Source organism: Genypterus blacodes, unplaced genomic scaffold, assembly GCF_046128005.1.
Source record: "Genypterus blacodes isolate CSIRO-AG114 ecotype Tasmania unplaced genomic scaffold, CSIRO-AGI_Gbla_v1 ptg000029l_1, whole genome shotgun sequence".
Lineage (NCBI taxonomy): Eukaryota > Metazoa > Chordata > Actinopteri > Ophidiiformes > Ophidiidae > Genypterus > Genypterus blacodes.
Genome location: NW_027466842.1, coordinates 2,266,555 through 2,292,019, shown reverse-complemented (window position 1 = coordinate 2,292,019; position 25,465 = coordinate 2,266,555). Strand labels below are relative to the sequence as shown.

Sequence of the window (25,465 nt, the reverse complement as noted above, 5' to 3'; positions counted from 1 at the left end):
CCGGCCTGAGCAAAGTGCACTCTGGCTGTCTGGACTGGTCTCCTCCTAGGAAAGAGGGGGCCCGACTTAGGGACACTTAAGGGACCATTCTCTGGACTTTGGGACGATTGATTGGGGTCGACTGTCAAAATTTGGGGACAAACTCTGCGTCCTTTATTTATTCTCACTTCACTGTTTCCTTCAGCTGAGGTTAAACTGGTTGATATCGAGGTTTTGGGTTTGACGTGTATCATTTATGGCTAAAGGGTTAGACTCCAGGGTGTGAATGTAAGTCAACAACATGTAAGCGCATGTGTCGTGTGTGTGTGTGTGTGTGTGTGTGTGTGTGTGTGTGGATGGGTGGGTTGGTTTACTTGGAACCAGTGCCCCACCTCCACAGTTAAGCCATAAACTCAGTTATACTCTACCACAGATTCCTCCTCTAAACTTATAGGCCCCTGACGTGCTGATTGCTTTATTGATATTGATCAGGGCAAAGTGTCAAACCGGTCTCCCCTCTCTGCGACTGGTTGGCTAATTGTTATGCATGAGGGGGTACAAACACTTTCAAACTAACATCGACGTGTTTGTTACGAGAGGATGGTAATTAGCAATTTAAAATCCACTACAATCTAGTCCTTAAAATCAAATTATGCCAAATCTCTCTCTCAGGTTAATCCTTTAAAAAACATGAATTGATGTCATTTGGCTATTTTGGAATTTGCCATTTTCAGCAAAGTATAATCTGGAATTGGGGAAACCGAGCCTCCACATCAACAAACCAAATATTCGCTGGCTTTTGACCTGGCGGTCGTGGCCTGTTAGGCACTCTGCTTATCATCCCGCCGTGATTGGAGCTGGAAGACTGGAGCCTGCGAGCCACATTTACAGTGCAAATGTTATCGTTCCAATGACACTTTAAACAGTCTTTATCAATATATAGTCATTCAAGGTTTATGAGCTTTGATAAAATGCCACTAGCAAAGCAGGGTCATTACATCCTGTATCTGCGCCGTGTTTTCTGTTTTTTTCATTCTTATTTCATTCTAGGAAAGCGCCGCAATCTTATTATTTATGCTCAGCAGATGATTTTATAGTATAAACACGCAGCCTGCTGAGTGGACACAGCGGTCTGAGTGCAAAAGGTATTGATTTTCTCTCAGGAAGAGCAGCGTGAGGGCAAACTACAGCGCGAGTTTGGCAGAACCTTATCATCCTATTATCTTTAAAACAGTGGGTTATCATAATTGCTTACTTAATAATTCTATAAAACCGTGGAGGTGCAACCTTTGGCTAGGCAGTAAACTGTAAGTGCTTTTGATGCCGAGATTGAAAAGATCCCTGACAAGGTTACAGTGGTGCAACTTATTAGTTTGATGTGGACGATTTGAGCATAACAAAAAGGAGAACAAAATGCAAAAATTACTAATCAATCAATTATAAGCTTTGAGACTTTGTGAATTGTTATTTCTGTGGGATAAAATGCTAATTAGTTTTACGGGTTGTTTTAAAGCAAATTAACTTGTTATCCCACACCTCTGTTGCTTTGGATGTGATCAGGTTCACACCGTGGACACACACACACACACAGACACACACACACTCCTAATCAGCAAGTGTAAACATTGTCACATTTTGCACTCGGTTCGAGCTCACACTCAGCAAACTGGTGGCTTTGTCACGTACGACGACATCAAGTGAGAATTTCGTACGAGCCTGAATTAGGATCAGGAGTTTAAGCCCTCCGTGTGTCTGTGTGTGTGGGTGTTTGTCTCTCTGTGTGTGTGTTTGTGAATTCAGCAAAGAAACAACCAAATCCAGCCAGATCAGTGTTTGCTTTATTGCCCTTGAGCGATACTTGTTTTTGTTTTTCTGTTTGTCAGGGTAAATACAAAAATGCGACAAGTTGTACAACAAAACAAGTGTCCATCTGACGGGTGTTTGCTCGTTCGCTCGCTTGCCGCGGCCAAGCAGCCAGTAACCTTGGAGGGAGCAGACGGGAATGTTGCAGCCCTATCAGAGCTCGGAGGGAAACACTGCAAAGGCCTTTTTTTGTTCAGAGAGAGAGAGAGAGAGAGAGAGAGAGAGAGAAAATCAATATTCCAGAGTCCATCACACACACACAGGCAGGCATTTTGGTGTTCCAGGTGGGCTTCTGCTATGTGAAACGGGCTCGGCGTGACCCCCCGGAGAAATAGTTAATGTCTAACTTCTTTATCTGTCTTTTACAGCCGAGGGTTGTACCCCCAAATCAATACACGATACACAAATATCCCAGGGCTCCGTGTTCCAGACAGAGTGAGCGATGGCGAGGGCTTGAGAGTTGGCCGCCTCAACGCCACCTGGAAAACACACAGGCCTTTTCTTTTTTTCCTTTTTTTTTTGTACCTTCTGTCATGGTCGGCAAGCTTCTGGTCCAAAGCTGAAAGGCCCAGAATCAAGTACTGTCCAATGAGAAGTACTGTTGTTTACTAGTAGTATTTCAATTTAGGGAGAAATTATACTACTACTACTACTACTACTACTACAAAACTACTACTTTTCAGGCGGCAAAGTGATTTGATTATAATTATCTGATTGTTACATGAAAGATCAGGATTGCACATTCAGAATCAGATAATCCTGTAATCCTGTCAATTTTAAGTTTTCATTCCTTCTTGCTGATGCTTTTTCTTTTCTCCTTCTTATTTTCCACTCACTCATACTTTTACTTTGGCTGTTCCAGTACATTCTACTGCTTAAATGCTTATCAATAATAAGATTATCTGTGTTTTGCTTGATGGCCCCGCTTTCTATTTATATGTAATCCAACACCACCTTTACTGAAAATTGAGTTCATTTGTGTCCAGCTCTGTTAGTATCAGGGGGGGTTGAAGGTCCCACAGGCCTGGGAATGAAGCATCTGGGTCGCGATAGCATGCAGGCAATTTTCCAAACTGTTGTTCCAAACCCCTGCATGCACGAGCTGCGTGTTTACAGCGAAGAAAGTGTGAAGTTCTCTCTCCTCTCTGTGTCTACGCTGGCTGTGATTGTGATTGTCGGTATCTGTCTTTGTCTGGCACAACGTTCCTGCAGACCTTGTGGTGAATCAACAGAGCAGCTCCCAGACAGATAAAATGCCACATCAGAGTTTCAGAGGCCTTAAAGAGGTTCCAGTTCCCAACCGGTGGTATGGTGAGAGGACGCACATCTACTTAGGAGGAGGGCAAGCATCCCCCCCAACCCCCCACCCCAGTCCTGTCTGATAGTAGCTAATCTCTGAGGTTGACCCGTCAGTCAGGTCCTGGAGACAGATGACGTGAGGCCCCTGATAGGCTGTCTCCAACCGAGGAGACACCAGCCCGCACGGGCCGCTGGGACACAGAGCAGGACCCACGAGGCGACGGACGGTTGTGTGGAGGTGGACGGAGCGACCAAAGGGAGGCGGCGTTTTACGGAGGAATGTCAAGGCGCTGAGGCGGGTGTGTTTGTGTGTGTGTGTGTGTGTGTGCGGGGTTAGGAGAAAAAAAAGGGGAGGGGAGGGTTTGTCTCCTGATGAGCAGAGAGACAGTTCTCTGCTGGGGATCGTTGCAAAGTTTACTTAACCGCCCCCCCCCCCCCCCCCCCCCCCTTCCCCCACTGGAAGCCCGGGTCACAGAGGGGAGGGAGACCCCCGCTCACCCCACAGCTCAGATCACAGCCCAGAGACGCCGCAGCAGAGTTGGAACAATACAGAGTTTGCTGGTTCAAAACTTGACTTCCTACCTATCACCGGGTTCCTTTCAAATCAATATGGCGTTAAAATCAACTTGCACTGACTTGAAACTAGATTGGGATTCATAATCCATCGAAGTGAACCATCTGTTTGTTTCCTTCTATGGAAAGTTATAGATTGTAGACTGGATGAAGGTGAAGAAGCCGGCCACAACATTACAAAACAAGATGAGTCATGACAAAGTGATCCCTAGTGCCAGTCTGCCCTCAGGTATAACGTCACCAGGTAACTGACACAGGCTATCAGTATTACTTCAGTATGTCAACAAATCCAAAGTAATCCCCAATGAGTGTCATGATAGCTGTGTTTAATGTAAAGATGTTATCACTTTTGACGCGTTGTCCTAATGTCTGTGCTAGGACCCAGCTTTAAGCTCAGGCTCAGCATCCCTACCTAGCAGGTCTGCTGGCCGTGACTGGTGAGATACCGGCAGGGATTTATCGAGCCGGCTTCCGGTTTTCAGATAGGACAGCGACAACACTTATCTCCAGATATTCCCCTTATCAAAAAACAATTTAGAGAGAGAAACAGACATTAACCCAGTTTTTTTTACACTACTGAGTGCTTCAGCTTAGTCTGCTCGGAACAAGGGTCTGTTTGCACTGTGCACACACACACACACCTCCATCCGCTCGGGCAAAAAGGCATTAACATTGCCTTAGTGCTTCCCTTGGTGTCACTGCCATTACGTTTGCATCAAGCTCCTCGGACTTTGAGACGTGATCAATCCTGCCTTGCTCTCCAAGCCGGAGGACTATTGAACACAAACACAAACCAAATACGAGGAAGGAGATGTGTGTGTGTTACACCTAGGAAAATGATGCGTTGGCGGCTGACCTGGATTCAGAGACGGCCCAGCAGGCCGGTCTGAGCAGCTGCTGTGAGAGGTCACAAGAGGAGCTGGAGCTGGTGGGTCACTGCGAGGTTATCCTGACCTGAGCTCCATTTCTGCTGCCTGTATTTATCAAGAACCAAGGGAGGCATTTGTGTGTGTATGTTTGTGTGTTTGTGCTGGTGTGTGCCTGCCTGCCTGCCTGCCTGTGTGTGTGTGTGTGTGTGAGGGAGATGGTGGAGAGCAGGGTGATAACTTCTTAGCAGCTACAAGAGTTTCACAAAGGTGTCTGTGTGTGTGTGAAGCCACAAGGCCGTGCGGGGGAGTCGGGCAGACGGATAGCTCACACTCCTGTTCCTCTGACCCTGGAAGAATAGAAGAGAATAGAATACAGTAGAGTAGAATAGTGCGGCTTTGTGGTGTTCAAGTTGTAGCAAATAAGTCCGAGATTATTGTGCTGATCAGGACACAGAGGTGACTTGTTCCACAATAATCACCTAGAAAACGTTTCATCCTGCTTATTATAGAGCCACTTACCAAAGAAGAAAGAACTTCACACAGTATACTCATTCAAATACATTTATTAGTAATTACTGGCCTCATTGTGTTCCTCTGTAATGCTATGCAAACAACGCTAGCAGAGTCTAAGCAACTCGCTACGTAGCTACACACTGCAGCCTTTTATAGAGTTAATGTTAAATTAAGTGTTTCCATTAGTTGTGAAATGTAACAATGTGGACAGGACTTTTGGTCATGTAGTCATGAAAATTTGAAAAACAAGAAAGTTTGAATTAACAAGAAGGCCATGCTAGTTTGTAGCTAGCTAGGAATGCGGCTAGCGTTGTAATACAAAGTAGCTTGGACAAAACGGCAAGCAAACGCTCTAGTTGCCGGGGTGACCAAGATTGTCCTTTCATCAGACACCTGCTCGCACACCAAACGAATCGCTGGACGCAGAAGCCGATGTGCCCAATAAGCATTTGTCGTATTTGTTCTTTCCGTGGACGATGCCTGTAAAACGGGGCTGCAGGTGCTTGCACCAGGGGCCCAGAGTCTAGGGGCCACGTTAACTATTAACACGGCCATATAACACTGTTACTGATTACCACCTCGCGCTCTTGAGACTCCCGCTGACCCGGGCCACAGGTAGGAATCCCGCTAGGTGTGTGTGTGTTTGCGTGCGTGTGTGTATCTCTGCCATGTGTGGCGTTGGAGAGCGGCCTCCCTCTCGCTCATATTTCTTTCTTCTTCCTCTCCCTCCCTCCTTCCATTCATTCCTCCCTCTCTAGCTTCCTTTCTCTCCCACACCGATTCAACCGCCCCGGGTTCACCTCTCCTCCGAATCTCACCATCGACCTTCACGTTGACCTTTATCCCGGGCGCCCATAAAACGCAGAGGTGTTAAGATGTCTTGTACAGAGCGGAGAGAAACCATGTTTGACATGTTGGTGCCCCGAGTACTTTACTCCGGGGCAAAAGTCTAATGTTTAGAGGACATTGATGAATGACTCATAGCACATGTTCAGCAAGACATGTCAGAGGCCAGGAAATGATGAGGTGCAGTATTGTTGTACACACCTTGATAAGAAATCAGCAAGCTTGTTTTAGACCGTGTGCTCTCCAACATATAGTGCGAGTAAGGAGACTCTTACATTTTTAATATTTATTATTCAAATGTCTCGTCAAACAGATGTGTTGATTTTAAAACTGGTACTTTTGCTGCATCAGAACATGAACAACCGCTATAAGGAGGCTGAACATGATCTGCACGACCTGCCAAGTGTTTCTAGGTGATAGAGGTTTGAAATCACCCACAGGCATCGAGGAAAGTCAACACGTCAACAATTCGGCTTTCTTCTTAAATCATAAGTGCTGCGTGTCCAGTATTCATAGCAACCGCTGCTGCCATGGATACTTGCAGTGTGTTTGTATTTGGCTTAGGTCATACGTTGTCTATAAAAAATATATTTGGATTTTTTTATTTCAGAATTTTTCTTGTGTAAAGTCTCTGTGATTTCTAAACAATCCTGTTTTTTAATAGTACTAATACTTCAATGGACAACTGCACCATTATAGGTCAAACTGTTGCTGATTCATTTATGTAATGTTTGTGTTAAACATTAGAGGCATTGTTTTCTTCCAAAATATGCATCTGCAGTGGCGTCAAATGACATCAATGACGTCCAGATAAAAAGTGGTTGAATCACAACAGCAATATTTTGTCTTACAGTAATCTGCAAAGTAACTATTAGCTGCAGTACTTTTTCATGGCGTCATAGATTACATGAGACCAACTAATTTTCTGCTTATCATTGTGCTTTACAGTGTAATGAAGTTGTGGTTCTGATAGCAGCTATGACAAGATTCTCATTTATTAGCACGTAGGATAATCTCGTCTCCATGAGCGATATCAGTCTGCAGCCCTCACAGACGTCTGCAGCATCTTCAGCTTACCAGTTGGTACACACACACACACACACACACACACACACACACACACACACACACAAACACACATACACTGCCCCGTGGTTTAGCTTTGTGGTGATAATGGCAGGGGTCAGACTGGAGGATGTCCAGTCAAAAGTGTAAATTGTCAAATATTATCTTCAAAAGGAGGTTGATAATTTGTTTTTAACAGAATTATAACTTGAATATTATGAGTTTTGAATTTGACAAAGCAGTTTATATTTTGTGTAGACCATCAATGAGGCATATTTCAAGAGTTCATTTGCAGAAATATTTTTAGGGAATTTTTTTATGTTTGTTCTGCATTCCAGGTCATATCAGTCGTACTTTTTGTTGCTTGTATGTTGTTCTACCATTTTTTAAAAACTGTTATCTGTGCTTGCTTTTCAGAATCACGCAGGGTAATAAACATGCATCAACCACTAATGTGCGGCTCAGATGATGTTGATTCAGTAGCATGCAAACTGTTTTGAAATAGTTAAGTTTGAGGAAAATCGTGTCCATGCTTGTTTGGACTTGGTTTATCCCTTTGTTTTTAAGACTTAATCTGAATATTTTGAATGCAAAATACATTTTGTTCACGTCCAGGTGTTCCATACAGACTTTATGGTTCATATTTATATGATGGACAAACAACGCCGGTCAAGATAGCAGCATTCTTTAGAAATAAATTTGGTATGTGGACGTGACTTTGTCAATCCAGCCTGAGACTGAAGCCAGTTGGAGGCTTAGATGTTGTGTGTCTTTCTTGGCTTCTTTTGTTAAGGCGCACAGTGAAAGTCACAATGCAGGATACTTTACTGTACGTGACGCTGATCACACTGATATACGGGCCAAAGCAGTGGAAAAAGTACAAGAATAAAAGAATAATATTCAATTATTAAGCGAAGAATTGAACATGAACTTTCTTGTGTATGAAACCAAAATGAAGAATTTGTCCCTGCAGAAAGTTTGATTTTATTAATGCCTCAACATGTTCACACTGGTATGAGGGATTACATCAACAATGACATTTTTGACTAATTTGATAGTTTGGGATGCAAATATAGAAACTTTGTCTCTGAAATAAAGAGAATATGAAGAAAGTGGAAAAAATTAGTATTATTAAGTTAAGTACCTACAATGTTGATCAAGTACTTTTCCCCTGATGATCCTATTTTCTTCACAAATCACTGAAACTGTTAATTGTTTGTTAAAAAGGAAGTTGTGCATTTGAAACCAATCTATTACTGAGAACTGTAAAAGGATTGTGACACATTGTTTTTCAAGCAAGCAGCGCATTTTCCACCGCAGGGACACAAACTGGGCTCCGATATTGCACTCCCACCATGGGCAAACAGGCAAACACAGCGAGCCACTGCTCCGCATGGTACAGTACACACCGTTAGAGAGGGCACAAAGGAAGGTGCATGATTGGTGTGTTTGACAGCGATCTGATAAAACCATAATTGGAGCATGTAGAATGCATATGTTTCTCAGTCAAACAAAAGCCACGGTCACGCCATAGAAACTGCCTCTCAATGTTTTCATTGTCTGGCAACTGTGAAAAGTAAAGGAGAGGGCGACAGAAACCTCAGACTGAGTGTGTTTAATGTGTGCGGAAGGGGAGATTTGTGTGCGTGTGCGTGTGTGTGTGTGCGCATGAGTGTGTGTGTGTGTGTGTGTGTGCCACTTGGAGAGTCTCAGACAAGGCACAAATGTTGTACGGTCATGGAAGGACAAGGGCCCTACAAAGTCGGCCATGTCTGCTGCAGTTCTAGTCCCCTTTCAGTGTGGCTCTTATCAGATCTCAGAGCCTTTATTTGCACTACTGAATCAAAAAGCTACAGACGCATTTGAACACATTCTGCTCCGGTCAAAGCCGAGTTGGGCACTTCACTAAAGCCCTCACGCTTATTCTGAAACATTACTGGACATCTTGTTGCAGTTTCTTGTGTCTGTTTAAAAAGTCGGGAACCGTCTCAGCAAAAAGACACAACAAAATCTCCCAAAATAAAAGGATTTGTTCACATTTCAATTCCTGATTTAACTTGTTTTTATACTTTCTTGACATTTTATTTCACCTCTTTCACATCTGCGTATAGAGGATTTTTCATAAATCGTGGAGGACCAAATGACAAGGTCGTCGACATATAGTGACATCGGAGGAAGTGTTTACGATGCTTCTCCAGCCCAGTAGGTGGCAGCATGTAAGAAACTGCTTTCCGCTAATCTGCAGACAACAAACAATGTTTTTCAGGAAGAAGATAAGTTTTGCTGGAAGGTTTTGCAGGAAATGCAAAGAAAAGGGAGAAAAGTATGGATCAAAACTCAATGCCTTTCACATGGAATTATGGGAATTCCTTATCCTACTACTGTCACTTTAAGGAAACCAGGTGCAAAATATGTTGCAACAGGCCTTTAATATATATAATATACCATATAGTGAAGCAGTGAGGACAGAGCATCTGTGTCTCTCTCCAGAAAGAGCCAGGCCCCCCTCGAGTATCAAACCCTCCACCCACTCACCTCCGTCTGCCTCCAGTTTATCAATGACGTCACCTCTGCCAAGGCTGTTTTCTCTCTTGCGGCTCGGGGGGCCTCCAAACAGCTGATTCAGGGAAAGTCACAAAGTGTACCGGAGACCTGACCTTCTCTCCCCGTAAGACAAAACACTTTCGGCGAGGCGGCCTGGCTCCACAGGATGGAGACGATGGGGACGCTTTGGCTTGGAAACAATAACACGGCGTCTGAATCCGCAGAGGAGATGAGGCCAGTTGTTATCCACATAGGGAACACACACACACAGGGACAGAGTGAGAGAGAGAGAGAGAGAGGGAGAGAAAGAGGGTGGACAGAGGAGTGGATTGAGGATACAAACCTGAAATGCAGCAAAATCTCCAGATGATAATGATTTTTGCAGGAGAATTTCCATTTATTTACATGTTTTTATTACTTAATCACCATTTTTCTGAAGTGGTTACGTTGGAATGACATTATAGGCGGGTTTGAATTGTCCACCTCTGCCTTATCGTCCACAGTAGACTAATGGCTTTTTCAGCGCTTAAGCTTTATAGTTGATGGATTGGAGGCTTTATCTGACCGCCAGCTCTTTCCAGGCCGAGTTCCTTGACGTGCTAGGGAGCGAAGTGGCAGAAAACGATCACAGCTGCCTGAGGTGTCACTGATACTCCAACTCTGGACGCTGCAACCATTGAATCCTCACTTGCGCTTTGACCATCCGCATTCCACCGTCTTTACAATTACAACGTCCAGAATACAACGTTTTATTTAATTAGACTTTGCTCCCCTTTAATCCACTTCATCTTTGGTATGACTGAGCAGTGTGTTGTCGTCCTATCGATGCTTTGTTCGAATTTCAACTCCATTAGACCACATTACACCACAAACCTTTTTATCAGATCTTACTGGAAACGACGGTACAACAAATACTCCAGCCTTAATTTAGCCCAGTAAGTACTCACAGGCAGACTTGTTGACCCCAGACTAACTCCGGCCCTTTTCCCTGACTGAGGATATTGTTAGTATTCAAGCCAAATGTGATGAACAAACTCAAAATTGTAGGAATCTGTTTTTTTTTTCTTCTCCATTTCTTATGTCAATCACCTTATTATTCTGGAAACATTTGGAGGTTTTAGGGGCAGTTTTGATCCATTTTCACACCGTTTTGCTTTAAAAAGGATTCTACATAATATCTAAACATAATTATAGACTTATAGCTATTAGACGGCCTCTTATCTGCATCGCTGCGTAGTACAGTAATGCAAGTGTGTCTCCACCACAAAAAGACACACGACGATGGGAATAGCAGGACAATTATGATAGAGTGACGATAAAAGGCTTAATTTTATAATAACATACGGGATACACGACAGAGCGGCAGATAGGAGGAAAGGTCAATAACCCGTGTCAGGCTGGTATGACATCATGACACAAATGTGCTGATAAAGGCAAGTTGCCGAGCCGGGAGAAGCCACAAATCTCCACAATAACACAGATTGTCGTGTCGCCGTCTTTGTCCAGACACAGAAAAACTTGCATCCATCGTTTGAAAACGCACAAACAGGGAGAGACTGTTTTTAGACACACAGACAGGCAGACAGACAGACATATACACACACACACACTCCAGTCAGGCAGGTGAGCAGGGCGTTTCTCTGCGGGCCAGCCAAGGAAGCAAGGACGGTACATATGTCCAGATGACAAAGGTCCCTTTTACACCTGTCACGGCCGTTTAATCATCTACCACTTCAAACAGGAAGGTCTGACGCTCGCGGCCTCCCAGCAGCCTTTGCTCCGAGCTCCGGGCCAAGCTGCCTCTCGCTGTGCAGGAAGGCCCGAGCTGGTGTAAAACTCAACCGCTTCCATAAAATAAGAGTAAATAAGTCGATGTTTTAAAGGCTCCAACAGACATGGAGGTGATAAAGACAGGAAATGACTCCTGGAGGACAAATTCAGTGGTTAAGAGTTATTAAAAATATACTGAAAGAGCAAGCAGAGAGAGGAAGGAAGAAGCCAATACCATAGCCATACTAAATATGATAGAATTAAATCACTTTGTCTTCTAACTGCTGCATTGGGATTCATATCTAATTTTGCTATATTTCTACAGTATTTTTCAAACATATTTAAACTTTTATATGATTTATTTAGCCAACATAAGAAAAGTTGTTTTGTTTGTATATTTGTTTATTGTGGATTTTGTTTCTCCACTTTACGGTAATAATACATCGAATATCTACGCAACAGGTGGTCAAACGTTAAATTAAATGAGTTTAATTGTAATTATAAATCAGGATCACATCAAAGGAAATGGGCACACGCTGAATTTAGATACTGTTAACAGATATCTGATAAAAATGTCTTATCGAACTACTACTACTACTACTACTACGATTGCTAACCTGCTAACCGGAAGTGAATATGACTTAATCAAATTGCTGATTACAACTGATTTAAATATATTTTCTTTTAATGCCAATAAAATTAAACTACACGGCGCCAAATTCAACCAACCCGAAATGAAAATATTTTACAAGATTAAATGTGAAAATAAAAAGGTCAAAAACGACCAATTATCTATTTTATTGCGTCACATTTATGATATTCAAAGTTCGTAATTATATACGCATTTTGAATATATTATCCGCGAAACCAGTAGTATTTACCTTAAAACATAAATAAACGTTTCTTCACTCGCCATATTTATACATATTAGAACATATTTAGCGTTACAGCTGCTTGTTGTTGTTCAGCGTCGCTCCTGCGTGATGTTATCTCCATAAATCGCACATATCCAGCAGCTGTATTGGCTAATCGGAGCAGAGTAGAGCTGGAGTGTTGAAGATAATCATTATCTGTTCAGTACATACGGCAGTGACACCTGAAGAGGGTCAGCCATTATACACACACACACACACACACACACGCAATCAAAGAAACAAACAGAATTCAGATAAACCTCTTCTAATCACTGAAAACTATTTCATACAGACTGAAGCTTTAACTTTTCAATTAATAATCATTTTAGAATATATAATTATTATTACATATTATCATTACTATTACTGCTAGTAGTGATTGTGTAGCAAGAAAATCTGTTGTCGTTGGTGAAATCTTCTTAACGACAAATAATATTTTGTAATAATCCACATAATTATTCTGAGTGAATAACAATAACAACAATTATGATCTTTATTGAGAGTTGTTATTGTACATCTGCTGTGTCAGATTTATAGTTTTCCCTTTGCCTATTTGAAACAAGAGTTAAAATTATCATTTGTCATAGATTGTATAATTGATGTTGTATTGGAAATAAAGAGGCGGTGTTGTCCGCTGTGTCGTGCGGGGGGAGTGGGGTGTGTGTGTGTGTGGGGGGGGGGTCTCTGCGTGGACCGCTGCGTGGATAAACGCGGAGACAGGGCGGCGTCCTGCCACTTCACCTCCCCGGCGTGTCCGAGAAACACTTTGACATCACTGCCCGAGAAACACCTCATTCATCACGGAGAGAGAAAGAGAGAGAGAGAGAGAGAGAGAGAGAGAGAGAGAGGGAGAGGGAGAGAGAGAGAGCAACGGGATCCTGTAATCTCGCACCTCCCTGACAACTGGCCTCCCCGGGGCTCCGTGATGGGAGACAGTAGCCCTGGTTTGGGTTCCTCCCTCTGATACAATCACAGTTCCAAACCCTTTTCCCCCGGTTAAACCGTTGCATGCTGTCAGATCAGATCCCACCAGCAGGTCTGATCACAGTGGCATCAAACCAACAAACAGAAACTATACCAGACGATCACCTGGAGGCCGAGAGACCATCAGGGTTAGCGTGTGTGTGTGTGTGTGGGGTGGGGAGTGGTAAATCTTTGATATACTTTTATAACGACACACACGCATACACACACAGGTCCCTAAGGTTTTTATTCGATTCTCTCATTTACTCTAGCAGCATAAATCACCCATAACTTACTTTAATAACACTAATAACACTGTAGTACAATCAGCAGTAGTACTAATAAGTAACCCACGTAGTACACTGTGGCCTGTCCCTGCGGCTATCAGCACGCAGACACACTGTAAACACACACTTACTTACCCTCTGAATGGCTGAGAGTGTGATCGGGCAGTGAGTGTGTACTTTCCTCGCAGTATACTCGCAGTATATTTGCGGTATTTTGTAAGGGGGCCTCTGTAATCAACGAGTGATTCAATTGACACGTCGATACCTGTGATCGCTTCACTCAGCAGATGCGTATTGAGAGCTGAATGAATCATCTCGCTTCAAAGGGCCGCCTGTTGATGGGTCGTGCTGAGAGTTTGTGCACGGAGCCTTTTAATCCCCCATAATGAAAGAGTCTGACTTAAATAAACTAATTAGCGGGCGGATTCACTCATCATAACAATGAGGAGGAAAGGGTTAAACATTTTTGAATCGAACCAAAACACATAACAGGGGGAGTGTGACTGAATACACGCCTATTTGTGGCAAAGGAAAAAGGGACATTTATATTTAATTTTCATATTGGATAAATTAGGAAAATGCAGTTTGAAATTGCCATAAATAACCCCCCCAAAAAAATATGACGTCATCAGCCTGTACACTGAAATATATCCGTGTATCACATAATAACAGCAAGTTTAGACGAAATGTACATATCATAACATAACATAACAAACGTGTTGCGTTATTAACACGTTATAAATGCGTTATTAATCAAATTTGAGGTACGAAATTAAATTTAGACGGATGTTTGCATAAAGTTTATGTCTTTCCAGCTGTTTGTGCAAGTTATTAGTTAATAAACAGGAATTGCTTTTGATATCATTTGGTCTCTCTTTGTGTGTGCGTATGTGTGTGTGAAGCATTGTCAAGTCTTATGATTTTAAGGAAGAAAAAAAACGTGATTGCATTTCTCTCTCTTGCTCATTAATCCCAACTTTTCCAGGCTGCATTGCGATCCCGAAGGAGTCCCGTGGGTGTGATTGATTGGAGGAGTCCACCATAGGCTGGCACCCCCGGCGCGTTTTCCCTCTCCTCTCTCCCAACCGGCCCGCCGTAACGCTTCACATGATTGGTCCGCCTCCCGCAGCCGTAGCCACCACAAGCGCCTCCTCTCATAAACTCGTCAGACCGCGGGGACGGTTCCCAGTACTCCCAGGGACAAGCAACGGCTCACTATTACCAACTTTTGCGTGCGACCTTATGGCACACAACTAGCAGGTAACGTACACGCTTTGAGAAAGAAAAAATGTTGCTTTTCTGGCTTGTCTAGAGGTGTGTAAACATCTGGAGAGCGCGCCCGGAGCGTAAACCATCATTTGGTGGGGGTATTGTTTTATACGCCGCTGCCTGCCTCTCGGCCCCTTATCTGTTTTTTGGTCTTATCAAGCGGTTATCTCTTTTGCTGTGAAGACATATTGCGTTTTGTTTCCTATCTGCTACGCTGTATGTGTGTGCGTGTACGTGTGTGTGGGAGGACAAGAGTTTGACACGGATGGATCCAGTGCCTCTTAAGAGCGCTTGATGAAAGTATCGTCAGTCAGTCAGTCCTCGGACGGTAGTTTTTAAATTAAGAGCTGGAAACGATGACTTAACAATATTATTATCCGGTTCTTACTTTATTTCCTTTTATTCTGGACGCAAACTTTGCGCTGTATCAAAGTGAAACCGCGCTCCACACCGCGGGATGAGTTGCGTGTTCGCGGAGCAGGTACGAGCCCCGGACTAACTTCTACTCCAGATGTTTTCTTTATTATTTGGAAATGCGTTTTTAAAGTCAAAGTTTGTTCTTCCATGACTTCCTGTGATCCTGACTGTTTCTTCTTCTTCTTCTTCTTCTTCTTTAATCCCAGGGTAGACTACACCCTGACAAGACAAGATTTTTATTATTAACCCCTACGGTGTATGGAAATTGCTCCTGGATGGACCTGGGCGAAAACAGCTGGTCCATGGTCAAGCGAGAAGTGTCCAGCAGCCCAGGGTCACCGGCTGATCAGACCTACCTTACCGGGGACAGCAGGAGGGACGGCCACGCCTCGGATGAGCTGAGGACGCCGGCGCCTCCGAGCGACCTTGATGCACTTGGGCACCGCCGCTCGGACGGCAGATTACACTCCTACGTTCACTTCGGACACCATAACAGCGTCCTGTCCTCTTCGGAGGACATCCCACTGTTCACGGACTTAGACCAGGGCAGCAAACTCGTCCTCACCAGTGGTGCGCACAAGGCGAGCTTGCTTGTGGACCCCACCGACATGTACCAAACTCTGGCCATCGCCGCAGCCCAGAGCCAGACTGGATATGATTCATCCTCTGGTGCTTACATGCACTCCAACCCCAACTCCCCCGTGTACGTGCCCAGTTCGCGGGTCAGTCCCATGATCCCGAGCCTCTCTTACCTGCAAGCCAGCGGTTCTGCCCAGCCCAGCCATGCCGTGTCCAGCCACTCGGTGTGGTCGCAGCCTGCACCGGAAAGCCCCTCATACAGCACCGGGAGCCCGCACACCTCCAGCCGGTTCCACTATCCTCCAAGCCCGCCTATGAATAACGGAACCCCCCGGGACACCGGCTACAGTAACACGCTGAATGTGAGCAGCAGAGACCAGTACGGCCTCTCTCGGCCCCTGAGTGGGACATACGCAAGTCCATACTCCCCTTATGTTGGACCACAGCTGTCCCAGCTGCCCTCGCCTTGGACTGGGGGACCTTTCGATAATACGATGCTGCACTCTTTGCAGAGCAGAGCTGCGCCTTTGATTCGAGGACCAAACGGAGGTAAGAAATGGGGAGACATGGGGCCTGTTGGAGGACAGTGATGGGACATTATTTAGTTCCGCGTACAGAAAATGTGCTTTAAATCAGCATCGCTCTGCTGAAGTGTCAGTGAGCTGTTATCCCCTAATATTTAAAATGGAATGGCCTGTTTTTCCTATATGATGATCAAAAAGTAATGATCTAATTATTGTTACTACTATATTTTACTGTGTGTGTGTGTGTGTGTGTGTGTGTGTGTGTGTGTGTGTGTGTGTGTGTTGCCTGCCTGAGCAGACCATTGGGCCTCCTGCTTGTTTATTTCACACACACAGAATTGGCCTGCTTTAATATACATGCATAATAAATAAAACATAAAAATAAAATACATCTACAACTATATACCAATAATATTGTAACAGCAGTAAATACATCAGACATATATCTGTCTTTTACTTTAATAACTTAATGTGCAGCAGCTCACCTGTGCTTAAATGAAAATCAAAACACTATATAGGTTTCTATAATCATCAGCATCATCATCATCTTCATCATCATCATCACCAGGTCGTTGATTTTGTGTCTCTGTCTCGTCTTTCAGACATCCTGGACGACATGGGAGAGAGCCGAGAGTGCGTCAACTGCGGCTCCATCTCCACGCCGCTGTGGAGGCGCGACGGCACGGGTCACTTTCTCTGCAACGCCTGCGGCCTGTACAGCAAGATGAACGGGCTGAGCCGGCCACTGATCAAGCCGCAGAAACGGACGGTAAGCGGGGCGGCCCATTTCCGCCGTAATTAGTCCCAAAAACAATGACACGGAAGTTATCGGCGAAGATGTAAAATAAACTCTCAGTATATTCAAGTCAGTGTTTATTGTGGTAATTGTAAGAGGTTTTAAAATAATATTAAACAGGTTCAATGATAGAAAGTAATTTAAAAAAGTGTTTTGCCGTGATTGTGATTTTATAGATGTTTCCGCACTGATTTAATTCAGTTCGAAATCAACCGCATGTTAAGTTCACTTCAATCGCTGCGTGTCAAAATGGGCGTCATATTGCAACGGCGTACTCCCTGATTACGTGAAGTGCCAGATTTTAATGGGCGCCACGATAGAACCTGTATTATTGTTAGGAAATAGGCTGCAGATAGCTGACTGGTCTAATGAAGCTGCAGGGGCGGTTTGAAATTTATTATTAAAAGCTTTGGGTCCGAGCCAAAAAGTCAATCAGGTCAAAGCAGCCTGACAAATCTCTGAATATGCACTCACGTCTCTGAAAGTTCTTTTGAATCATTAAGGTTATTTATTTATTTGGTTTTTAATTATAATTTTTTTATTTTATTTCTGCCGTCACCAGTCAACATCCAGAAGAATCGGCCTCTCCTGCGCCAACTGCCAGACCAGCACGACTACCCTGTGGCGTAGGAACGCAGAGGGGGAGCCGGTGTGTAACGCCTGTGGCCTCTACACTAAACTACACGGGGTGAGTCACTCAGTGGATTTCAAATTAATATTACTATTCTTTTAGCAATTGATCAGAAATTCAAAAACGTGATTGCTTTAAAATTTCAATATAGGTATTTATTTTTTTGGATTAATCCCACAGGTGCCTCGGCCTCTCGCCATGAAGAAAGAGGGAATCCAGACCAGAAAAAGGAAACCAAAAACCTTAAATAAAACAAAGGGCTCCTCTGGTGAGTTGTGTTATAATGAGCCTGCGTGATTATTAATATTATTATTACTATTATCAAAATGTTGCTTTCCATGGTACAATCTTGAAACAAATGTCATATTTTTATTTTCTTAATAGGAAATAGCAACACTGTCTCCATGACTCCCACGTCTACATCTTCATCCAATTCTGAAGACTGCTCGAAAACCAGCTCCCCCTCTGCACAGGTGTCAGGGGTAAGAACCTTTAACATAAGAAGTCCAAATGTTTTCGTACATGTATTATTATTACATAAATCTGATTTGACATTGAGGAATTCAACCATAAACCCATTTACTATACATTGAGTGTTTAAGTCTAAGTTAAATAATTTCTATATAAAGATGTATTCTTATATTTAAACTCTGAGAATGAATTAAACTCAGACAAATAAACAAACAGACTGATGCTCATATGGTGATTGAATATTTCATTATCACATCGCAGAACGAACACAGCATTACCCAACCTGTGATGATTTTTCATTTTGTGTAACGGAAGCAGACAAACCTAAAAGAGGAAACACAAAATGAGAAATGTCTGCTTTGCAAACACAGTCAGGATGATTATACACGGTTTCTTCTTCCCTCTGGTGTTGCAGGTCAGTTCTTCTGTGCTGTCCAGCTCGGGGGAGGGAACGGGCTCTGGTTCAGTGGTGAAGTACCCGGGACAGGACGGCCTGTACACCAGCGTGGGTCTGTCCCAGTCGGCGGACGTGGCGTCGGTCAGGGGCGAACCGTGGTGCCCCATGGCCCTTGCTTGAGCATGTAAACCTGGTGGGGAGGGGGGGGGGGAGGAGGACAGCAACCCCCCAGCCCCTCTATCTGGATGTCACATGTGGAAGTATTCTGGGGTGGGAGGGGGGGGGGGTCCTCTGGCAACGTTTCTTCCCTTACTCGCCGCTCCTGAAGATTCAAACAAGAGGGAGGCGAAGGGTGAGACAACCTTCAATCACATTGCAAGCCGTGAAACAAGCATGGATTATTTGGGATTGGTTTCCAGAATGGTGTGGGGTTCAATGCCCGGGATGAGGCCGTGCGATCCACCTGATGGCCCCCTCCCCCCCCACCCTCACCACCCCCCTTCCCGCCGTGGATGGTTCCTGGACCTGCTGTGCACTCGATATCTCTCCCATCCACACGGCGCAACCGCATCTGGTTCTCCAAAAGCAAGGCCCGTCGTGTACATTATGGTCTGGATTTCCTCTGTTGATTGGATACCAGTGCTCGACAAGGCGCCATTATTCTTGAAAAAAAAGGACATTTAGATTTTTTTTTGTTTCCCTTCTTCCTTTCTTCTTCTTTTTCGTCTTCTTTCCGCAACTGGAATCACGCCACAAGTGCCAAGACAACTTTTATGAATCAAAAAACAGAGAAAATATTTATAAATCTTCCATTGTCAAAACATGGCTATGATTGTTAATAAAGATATCAATATAGAGTAGAAGTTAAACCATTCTGATGTCTTCTTTTCTAATTTTCTTTTTGAAGTGGTTGTTAGAAGTTGAGTAGTTTTTGAATCTGCACAGAAGCTCTTACTGTATTTGACTGAAGCTATAGTTTGGTTTAAACAGGGTATCAATGACTATGACAGCGTATGTCATCTAGTTCTTTTGTTTTTGTTTAATTATTTACTAAAACTTTTCAAATAATCAAATCCTTCAGATTCATTTTTTTTTTTATATTGAGACATTGTCATGGTACTGGACTCATTTTCACTGAGGTGGACATGAAGAGAGAGAGAACAGAGCTATAAAAATCTCTTCTTACAGCTTGTTTGAACAAAGCACACCCAGAAATAGCTGTAGGCCCAGATAGACATTTGTGTTACAAGACAAAACTGCAAAACAACTGATGAGACTGTTGGCTGCACTACCTATAACTCACATAAGCTGTATACGTTTCGACAATGCAAGCAATGTATTGTGGCATCATTTTATGTACTAAAATTAGACCTAAAAGAGAGTAAAGTCACTTTGGAACATATTAGTGTTACTTTGCTAGATTATGTTCATCACAATTTAAAGAAACGTGAATATTTCGCCCTATAATGAATCAAAAGAGCAAATTATCATGATGAGATGTTCAATCAGACTCTGTAAAAAGGACCAGTCATACTCGGGAAATGATGAAAATAAAAATATACCCTCAGTGGGTAAAAAGTCAATGGGTGACATTGAAACTGGAGCGTCTGATTCTTCACATTGTGGGTCCTCAAAAATATTTTGAGGCCGAAAATTCCATAAATTTTCTTTGTGAACCTGGCATAAAAATTGTGAATGAAAAGTTAAATTCAAATTTTTATTTGTTTCACATGTTGCTTCATCTGAACAGAGCATGTCTCCTTCTGGACTTATTTATTTTTTTGATTTATCATGTTTATTTTGGCATCATTTTCTTATAATGTTTGATTTTTTTTGTTTTTGTGACCATTGTTTTATTTTCTGAAACATTATAAGAAATGATTTTATTTAAATTCATTCAAATAAATTGCTCTGGTGATGCAAGTGAAGTGGGACAGTCACCCTGTGTGTTTAAGAGCCATGTGGGAAAGGAACTGTGTTCTTGCGCAATAATTCTCAACAATAACGTTACTCAAGCATATCTGTGCATGTGGCAGTGGGAGCAAAAGCTTGAACTCCCTGCTCATCTCCCCGGCTGAGCAAAAGACTGGAGGGAGTTTATTGACTCAGATGTCTTCACGGCTGCGAAGGGAAGCGTACGGAGACCGAAAAAAATAAAATCTCGACGAGGCTCAAGCGAGGCGAGGATTTCCTCCGAAACGTTGCTCCCAGAGTTCATCACTGATAAGAGAAAGATAGTAAAAACCTCATTTTATGGGCAGGTATCCCATCTAAACATTACACTTAACTCTTTTTACTCTTACAGGTTTTGATTTCGGGCCTTCTCTGTCTTTACCTATACATGATACACACTCGGCTTCTGTTCCTTTATTCCCACTGACACTTTTGCTTTCCCAGCCTGATCCACTCTCCTGTGTCCTCTTGAACCAGCAGCTCAAAGTACCTGTCACACTGTTTACTGTACTTAAGCGGATATGACCTGGTGAGTAATACCACCAGTAGACCAAAAGATTTTAAAGATGGTCAGATTTATGTGTGGGCTTAGTGTTATCTATCTGCTCTTTGGCACATTGATCCGCCTGATCTTATTGAACGTGGAGGAATTTGCCGCAGACGCAGCTTGGAGTTATTTTGCTTGTTTTGTGGGTTTTTTTTTGCAGAGGGATTTGGTTGGGAAGATACACACCTCTTCTGTTTTTTAGGGTTTGATGTTTGAGTTGTGCTTGTGCTCATTTGTGAGATGTCAGCAGTTTGTACACTGGAACTCGACCACCAGCTGAAACTCCAGTTGCAATGGCAGATGAATTTACAAAACTGCCTTTAGATATGGAAATGTAAACTTGGAAGAAGGAGCAAATATTTATAGGTTTTTGAATTTATGAGGTGGTCCTGGTTTGGCACTGTCTGACTGGTATCCATGGTGCTGCGAAGGAGGAAATATAAACACAACATCGCACGAATCCTCCCTCTGCTCTCTTTTGGACAGACGTGCAATGTCGAGCTGTGGGTCAAATCCACAAAACAATGATACAAAGAGTGCAAAAAATAGTGCTCCAAGTCCACTTCAAGGTTGCTTTAACCTTACTTGACTATTTGTGTTCTGTCCAACTTCACACTTTTTATTCACTGAAGCTGAAATGATAGCCGAGGTCGCTTGCAGGTGCAGTTTTTTTCTTTTTACAAAAATTACAACACAACGGACAGGCATGTGAGCAGAGGTCACAAGAAGACACTGATTTATCTGAAGAGGTTAGAAGTAAAAACATTAGGAGACACTGATTTAGACACCAGAGTGCGTATGAGGATTAGACTTAGAGTATTAAAATACTGCAGACGGGAACACATACATAGATCATTTTTACTTTGTAGTGTTATTAATTTTACGTAAGGATAGCGCTAATGGCGCTGGTTTACAGTTTGTATTAATGTGGATAGGTGGGTGAGAAAGAGAGAGAGAGAGAGACAGACAGAGACACAGAGAGTATTATGGCTGCCCAGGGTTGAAAGTCCTCCCAAGGTAAACAGGCCGGGCTCACCCAGCAGCCTGCAGGCCTTGGGCTCGTTTCATCGACGGGGCAGCAGCACAGTGGAGCTCAGCGGCTCCCAGAGGAGATGCCCGTTGATCTTTCCATGTTGCCTTTCAAAGAAGAGCCCAGCTGGGTCTGCCTCCGGAAGAGATGGGATCTCTGACTCAGCCCTTTTGGGTTTCCTCGACAGACATGGGGGCAATCTGTGTTTAAAACACACTCTGTGCCATTACGGCTGCTTTTGGAACAGCTCCTGTTCTGTATTGGAAGGAAGAAGAAGAGTTTGGGTCTATAACCACAAGGACCAATTTTATTTCTCTATGATTGTCAGATCTAAGGACAATCACAGTGTGGACCGTAAAATATGATAAGATAGTCATCTGAAACGCAAACTCTTTAAATTTGAAACAAAGCTGAACAGAACAATAAATCAATAGTTCACAGCTTTTTTTTAGTTCTTATAATGCAAAGGTCACTATATTAACCTTAAGAACACATTTAAACACAAATACTGATAAATTAATCACTGCACTCAGACCCACACTATCATTATAAATATTATAAATAATAACTATAATAAATATGAATAATTATAAAGTTTTGTCAACATTGGTTCATGACTTTTGAGCAATCCTACTTATTAAAGGACAAACAAACACACAAACGGATATAGAAGTCCAATCAGCAGGTTTGATTTCCAGTCCCTCTGCTTTGCCTCATAAGCCACCTGAGGCCGTCTAATGTGCTGACGCTGTGGTGTGACAGAGTGTGAAAGAGTGTGTGGAGGTGCGGTGAGACGTGGCCATCGATCTTTATGGCGTTAAGCATCATTACACCCGTGCAGGGACGTGTAAGAAACAAAATTAATCTAAGTACAGTACATTAATGATGAGCCGTGTTCACTCTGCAGGGATTCTTCGCCCAGTCGGTTCGCTTTAGCAAACAATTTCACAACTGCAGAAAAAGGATGAACACAATGTCAGAATAGCATGAAGAAAAGTCACCTCCTCCTCCACCCCGGCCATAAACCTTTACCGAGTGAGTCAGAGGAAGCTGTTACGCAGAAGGGGAACGTTCCGCATATTATTGTTATTATGAAGTGACGATGAGAAATGTGACTCCTCTCCCTCTAATAATAAGCAAACTGTTGCTCTAACCCAAATTACAATCAAACCATTGGTTCCGCACACTGATTACATCACGCAGCTATGTATAGTCAGTGTTACTTATTACACAAACAGTGGGAGTGAGTTCAGGGAAGGTTGGGTGTTGACACTTTTGGTGTAGAGGAGGGTGGGACAGAAGACCTTGGCCCTGTATGTGTGTGTGTGAGTGTGTTGCAAGGCATGGCAGGAAGTTGTAGGAATGGGACAGTACGGGAGGAGATGTGAAGAGCTGCGAGTAAAGGGAAAAAGTGAGAGGGTTTGGCTGAAAATGTCGCGTTAAGCGTCACTGCCAGGCGAGGAGATTGTATCCCTCAAGTTATACGTCAAAATAAGGAAATGTCTCAAGATAGCAGTTTGTTCATTGAGCCATAACTCATTCTGTCATCTGGACTTTATAACATAACTTCTACCTTTTGTCCCTTTAAGCCTTTGTAACAGCTCATTTGAATGAGTCCAGCATGTCCGTTACGAATAAAGCAACAAGTTTCAGCGCATACAAAATATTCTTCTATTTGAATATTGTATCCGCTGGCACAGTAGGCACGGCGTATAAAGCTGTGCTGTGTAACCGCTGGAGACAAAGAAAACAGTGTTAAGGTTAATTCCTGCTCTGCCGGTGAAGAGATTGGTCACGTTCTGTGTTTGTTCAGTCTCTTGTTCCTGCTAAATCTATATAGGTTGCAGGGAAGTTTCTGCAACGGACAAGCTTGGCTGCACTTTCGCATTCACACACACACCAATTCTACGTCTCCACCTTTATATGCTCGTCCACATCCATGTTACCTGCACCTTTAAGTCGCTTTCAACAGCGGTAGTCCTACTCGTGTTGCGTGTGAAGTATGAATGTGACAAAATCGATTTGACTATCAAATGAATCTCCTTTTCCTTTATGAGTACAGTACAATGTCAGTTTTGTCAGGTAGAGCTGTTCCTCTTTAATGGAGAAGGCCGTCGTTGCTGAAACTCTCATATCTGCGTTTTGAAACCACCGGCCACTTAATCATGCAACTTATGTCAGTGTTTTGTGCTGCCGCCGTGCACGCAGCACTCTGAGATTCCTGCGAGTTCAGAGCAAGGTTACTGGTCTCTCTCCTCTCCTACCAGCCCAACAGGCAGCCTTGTGTCCCAGGCATGTCGAGTTCAGTTCACTGCTCCGCTCTCGCGTATGGGAACCTGAGCTTGCCGCCAAATGCAATACTTCCCGGAGTATTTCTGTCAGAGCCCCAGCCGTTGAAAAACAAAACACAGTGAAATCACTCCGGGCCTGTTTTAACATATTAAGACTGTATGCCAACAAACTATATGCTGGGAGCGTAAATTCTCTCCTGATGTTGTATGATAAAATGCCAATCCTGGTTTTACAGGATTTACAGATGAAACTGATTTCAGTTCACTTATTAACCATGTAAGAGTTCATTAATCAGCAGCAATAAGGACCTGCTTGTTTTCCTACTTTAATACATGAGTGTGTAGATGAGCAAAGGAAAAACATTAGAGCACAAATCTCTCACAATTTAAGATTCTTTGGAAATGTTTTGACCTGAATCTGGATCTGAATCTATGACAACACTCGCAGATTTGCAGATTTGCAGAAACTCATGATATTGCGCTGTAAGATGTCTTTCCACCAAACAGAATACAAGACCAAATGACCTGACTTTTACATTTAAAAGTCTGACAACACAAGAAGACAGAAACAGAAATCTAAGAATGCATGTATGAAACAAAGAGTTTGTGCAAATGGTAAAACTGTTATTAGGTGGTTACCAAACTTCAGGCTTCAAAGTTTGAAGCTTAAACAGGTGGTGAAATGAAAATAATGTCTCAGTTTTGTGGGCATTACGTAACTCGTCTTTCTTCAATACATGACATCATAACCAAAACCTTTACTGCTGAGATCTAATGTGAGCGAAACACAACAAGATTAGGTGAGTCAGAGAGGGGTAAGTTTACATTCCCATGTCCCATGTTCTGTGCGTGTGCGTGTGTGTGTGTTTGTGTGTGTGTGTGTGACTTTGATGAAGCGGTAAAGGGAAACCATGCCTTCCTGGCTGGTATCAGCCCTTTGGCTCCGAGGCTCCAGCCTTCTGGAGTATCTGCATGGAGTCACAGCCTTAGTCACTTGGGTCAAGTATGGGCTATGAAGTTTGGTGGGATTCAACCGGCCCCTCCCTCCTACCCAGAATGCAGTGCGGCGTCCCAG

General features: G+C 43.3%; 1 protein-coding gene across 2 annotated transcripts; it reads left to right on the top strand.

The window, feature by feature from the left end:
* The first annotated feature begins 14,635 nt into the window (after window positions 1-14,635).
* On the top strand, window positions 14,636-20,487 carry gata6 (GATA binding protein 6). Of its 2 annotated transcripts, none has more exons than XM_076144934.1 (7): window positions 14,636-14,745; window positions 15,378-16,299; window positions 16,877-17,043; window positions 17,633-17,758; window positions 17,882-17,969; window positions 18,086-18,183; window positions 18,588-20,487. In XM_076144934.1, the coding sequence occupies exons 2-7, from the start codon at window positions 15,447-15,449 to the stop codon at window positions 18,747-18,749; spliced, it is 1,494 nt and encodes a 497-aa protein (XP_076001049.1). In that variant the 5' UTR covers window positions 14,636-14,745; window positions 15,378-15,446; the 3' UTR covers window positions 18,750-20,487. The 2 variants fall into 2 exon arrangements, with proteins under 2 accessions (XP_076001049.1, XP_076001050.1); XM_076144935.1 differs by having other exon boundaries at window positions 14,662-14,745; window positions 15,383-16,299.
* The last annotated feature ends 4,978 nt before the right edge of the window (window positions 20,488-25,465 follow it).

Excerpts from the sequence above, each read along its gene's own strand:
- gata6 (XM_076144934.1), top strand. The coding sequence starts at position 15,447 with ATGGACCTGGGCGAAAACAGCTGGTCCATGGTCAAGCGAGAAGTGTCC. Across the intron at positions 17,759-17,881 it reads TCTACACTAAACTACACGGG|GTGCCTCGGCCTCTCGCCAT; the intron begins GTGAGTCACTCA and ends TTAATCCCACAG. Across the intron at positions 18,184-18,587 it reads CCTCTGCACAGGTGTCAGGG|GTCAGTTCTTCTGTGCTGTC; the intron begins GTAAGAACCTTT and ends CTGGTGTTGCAG.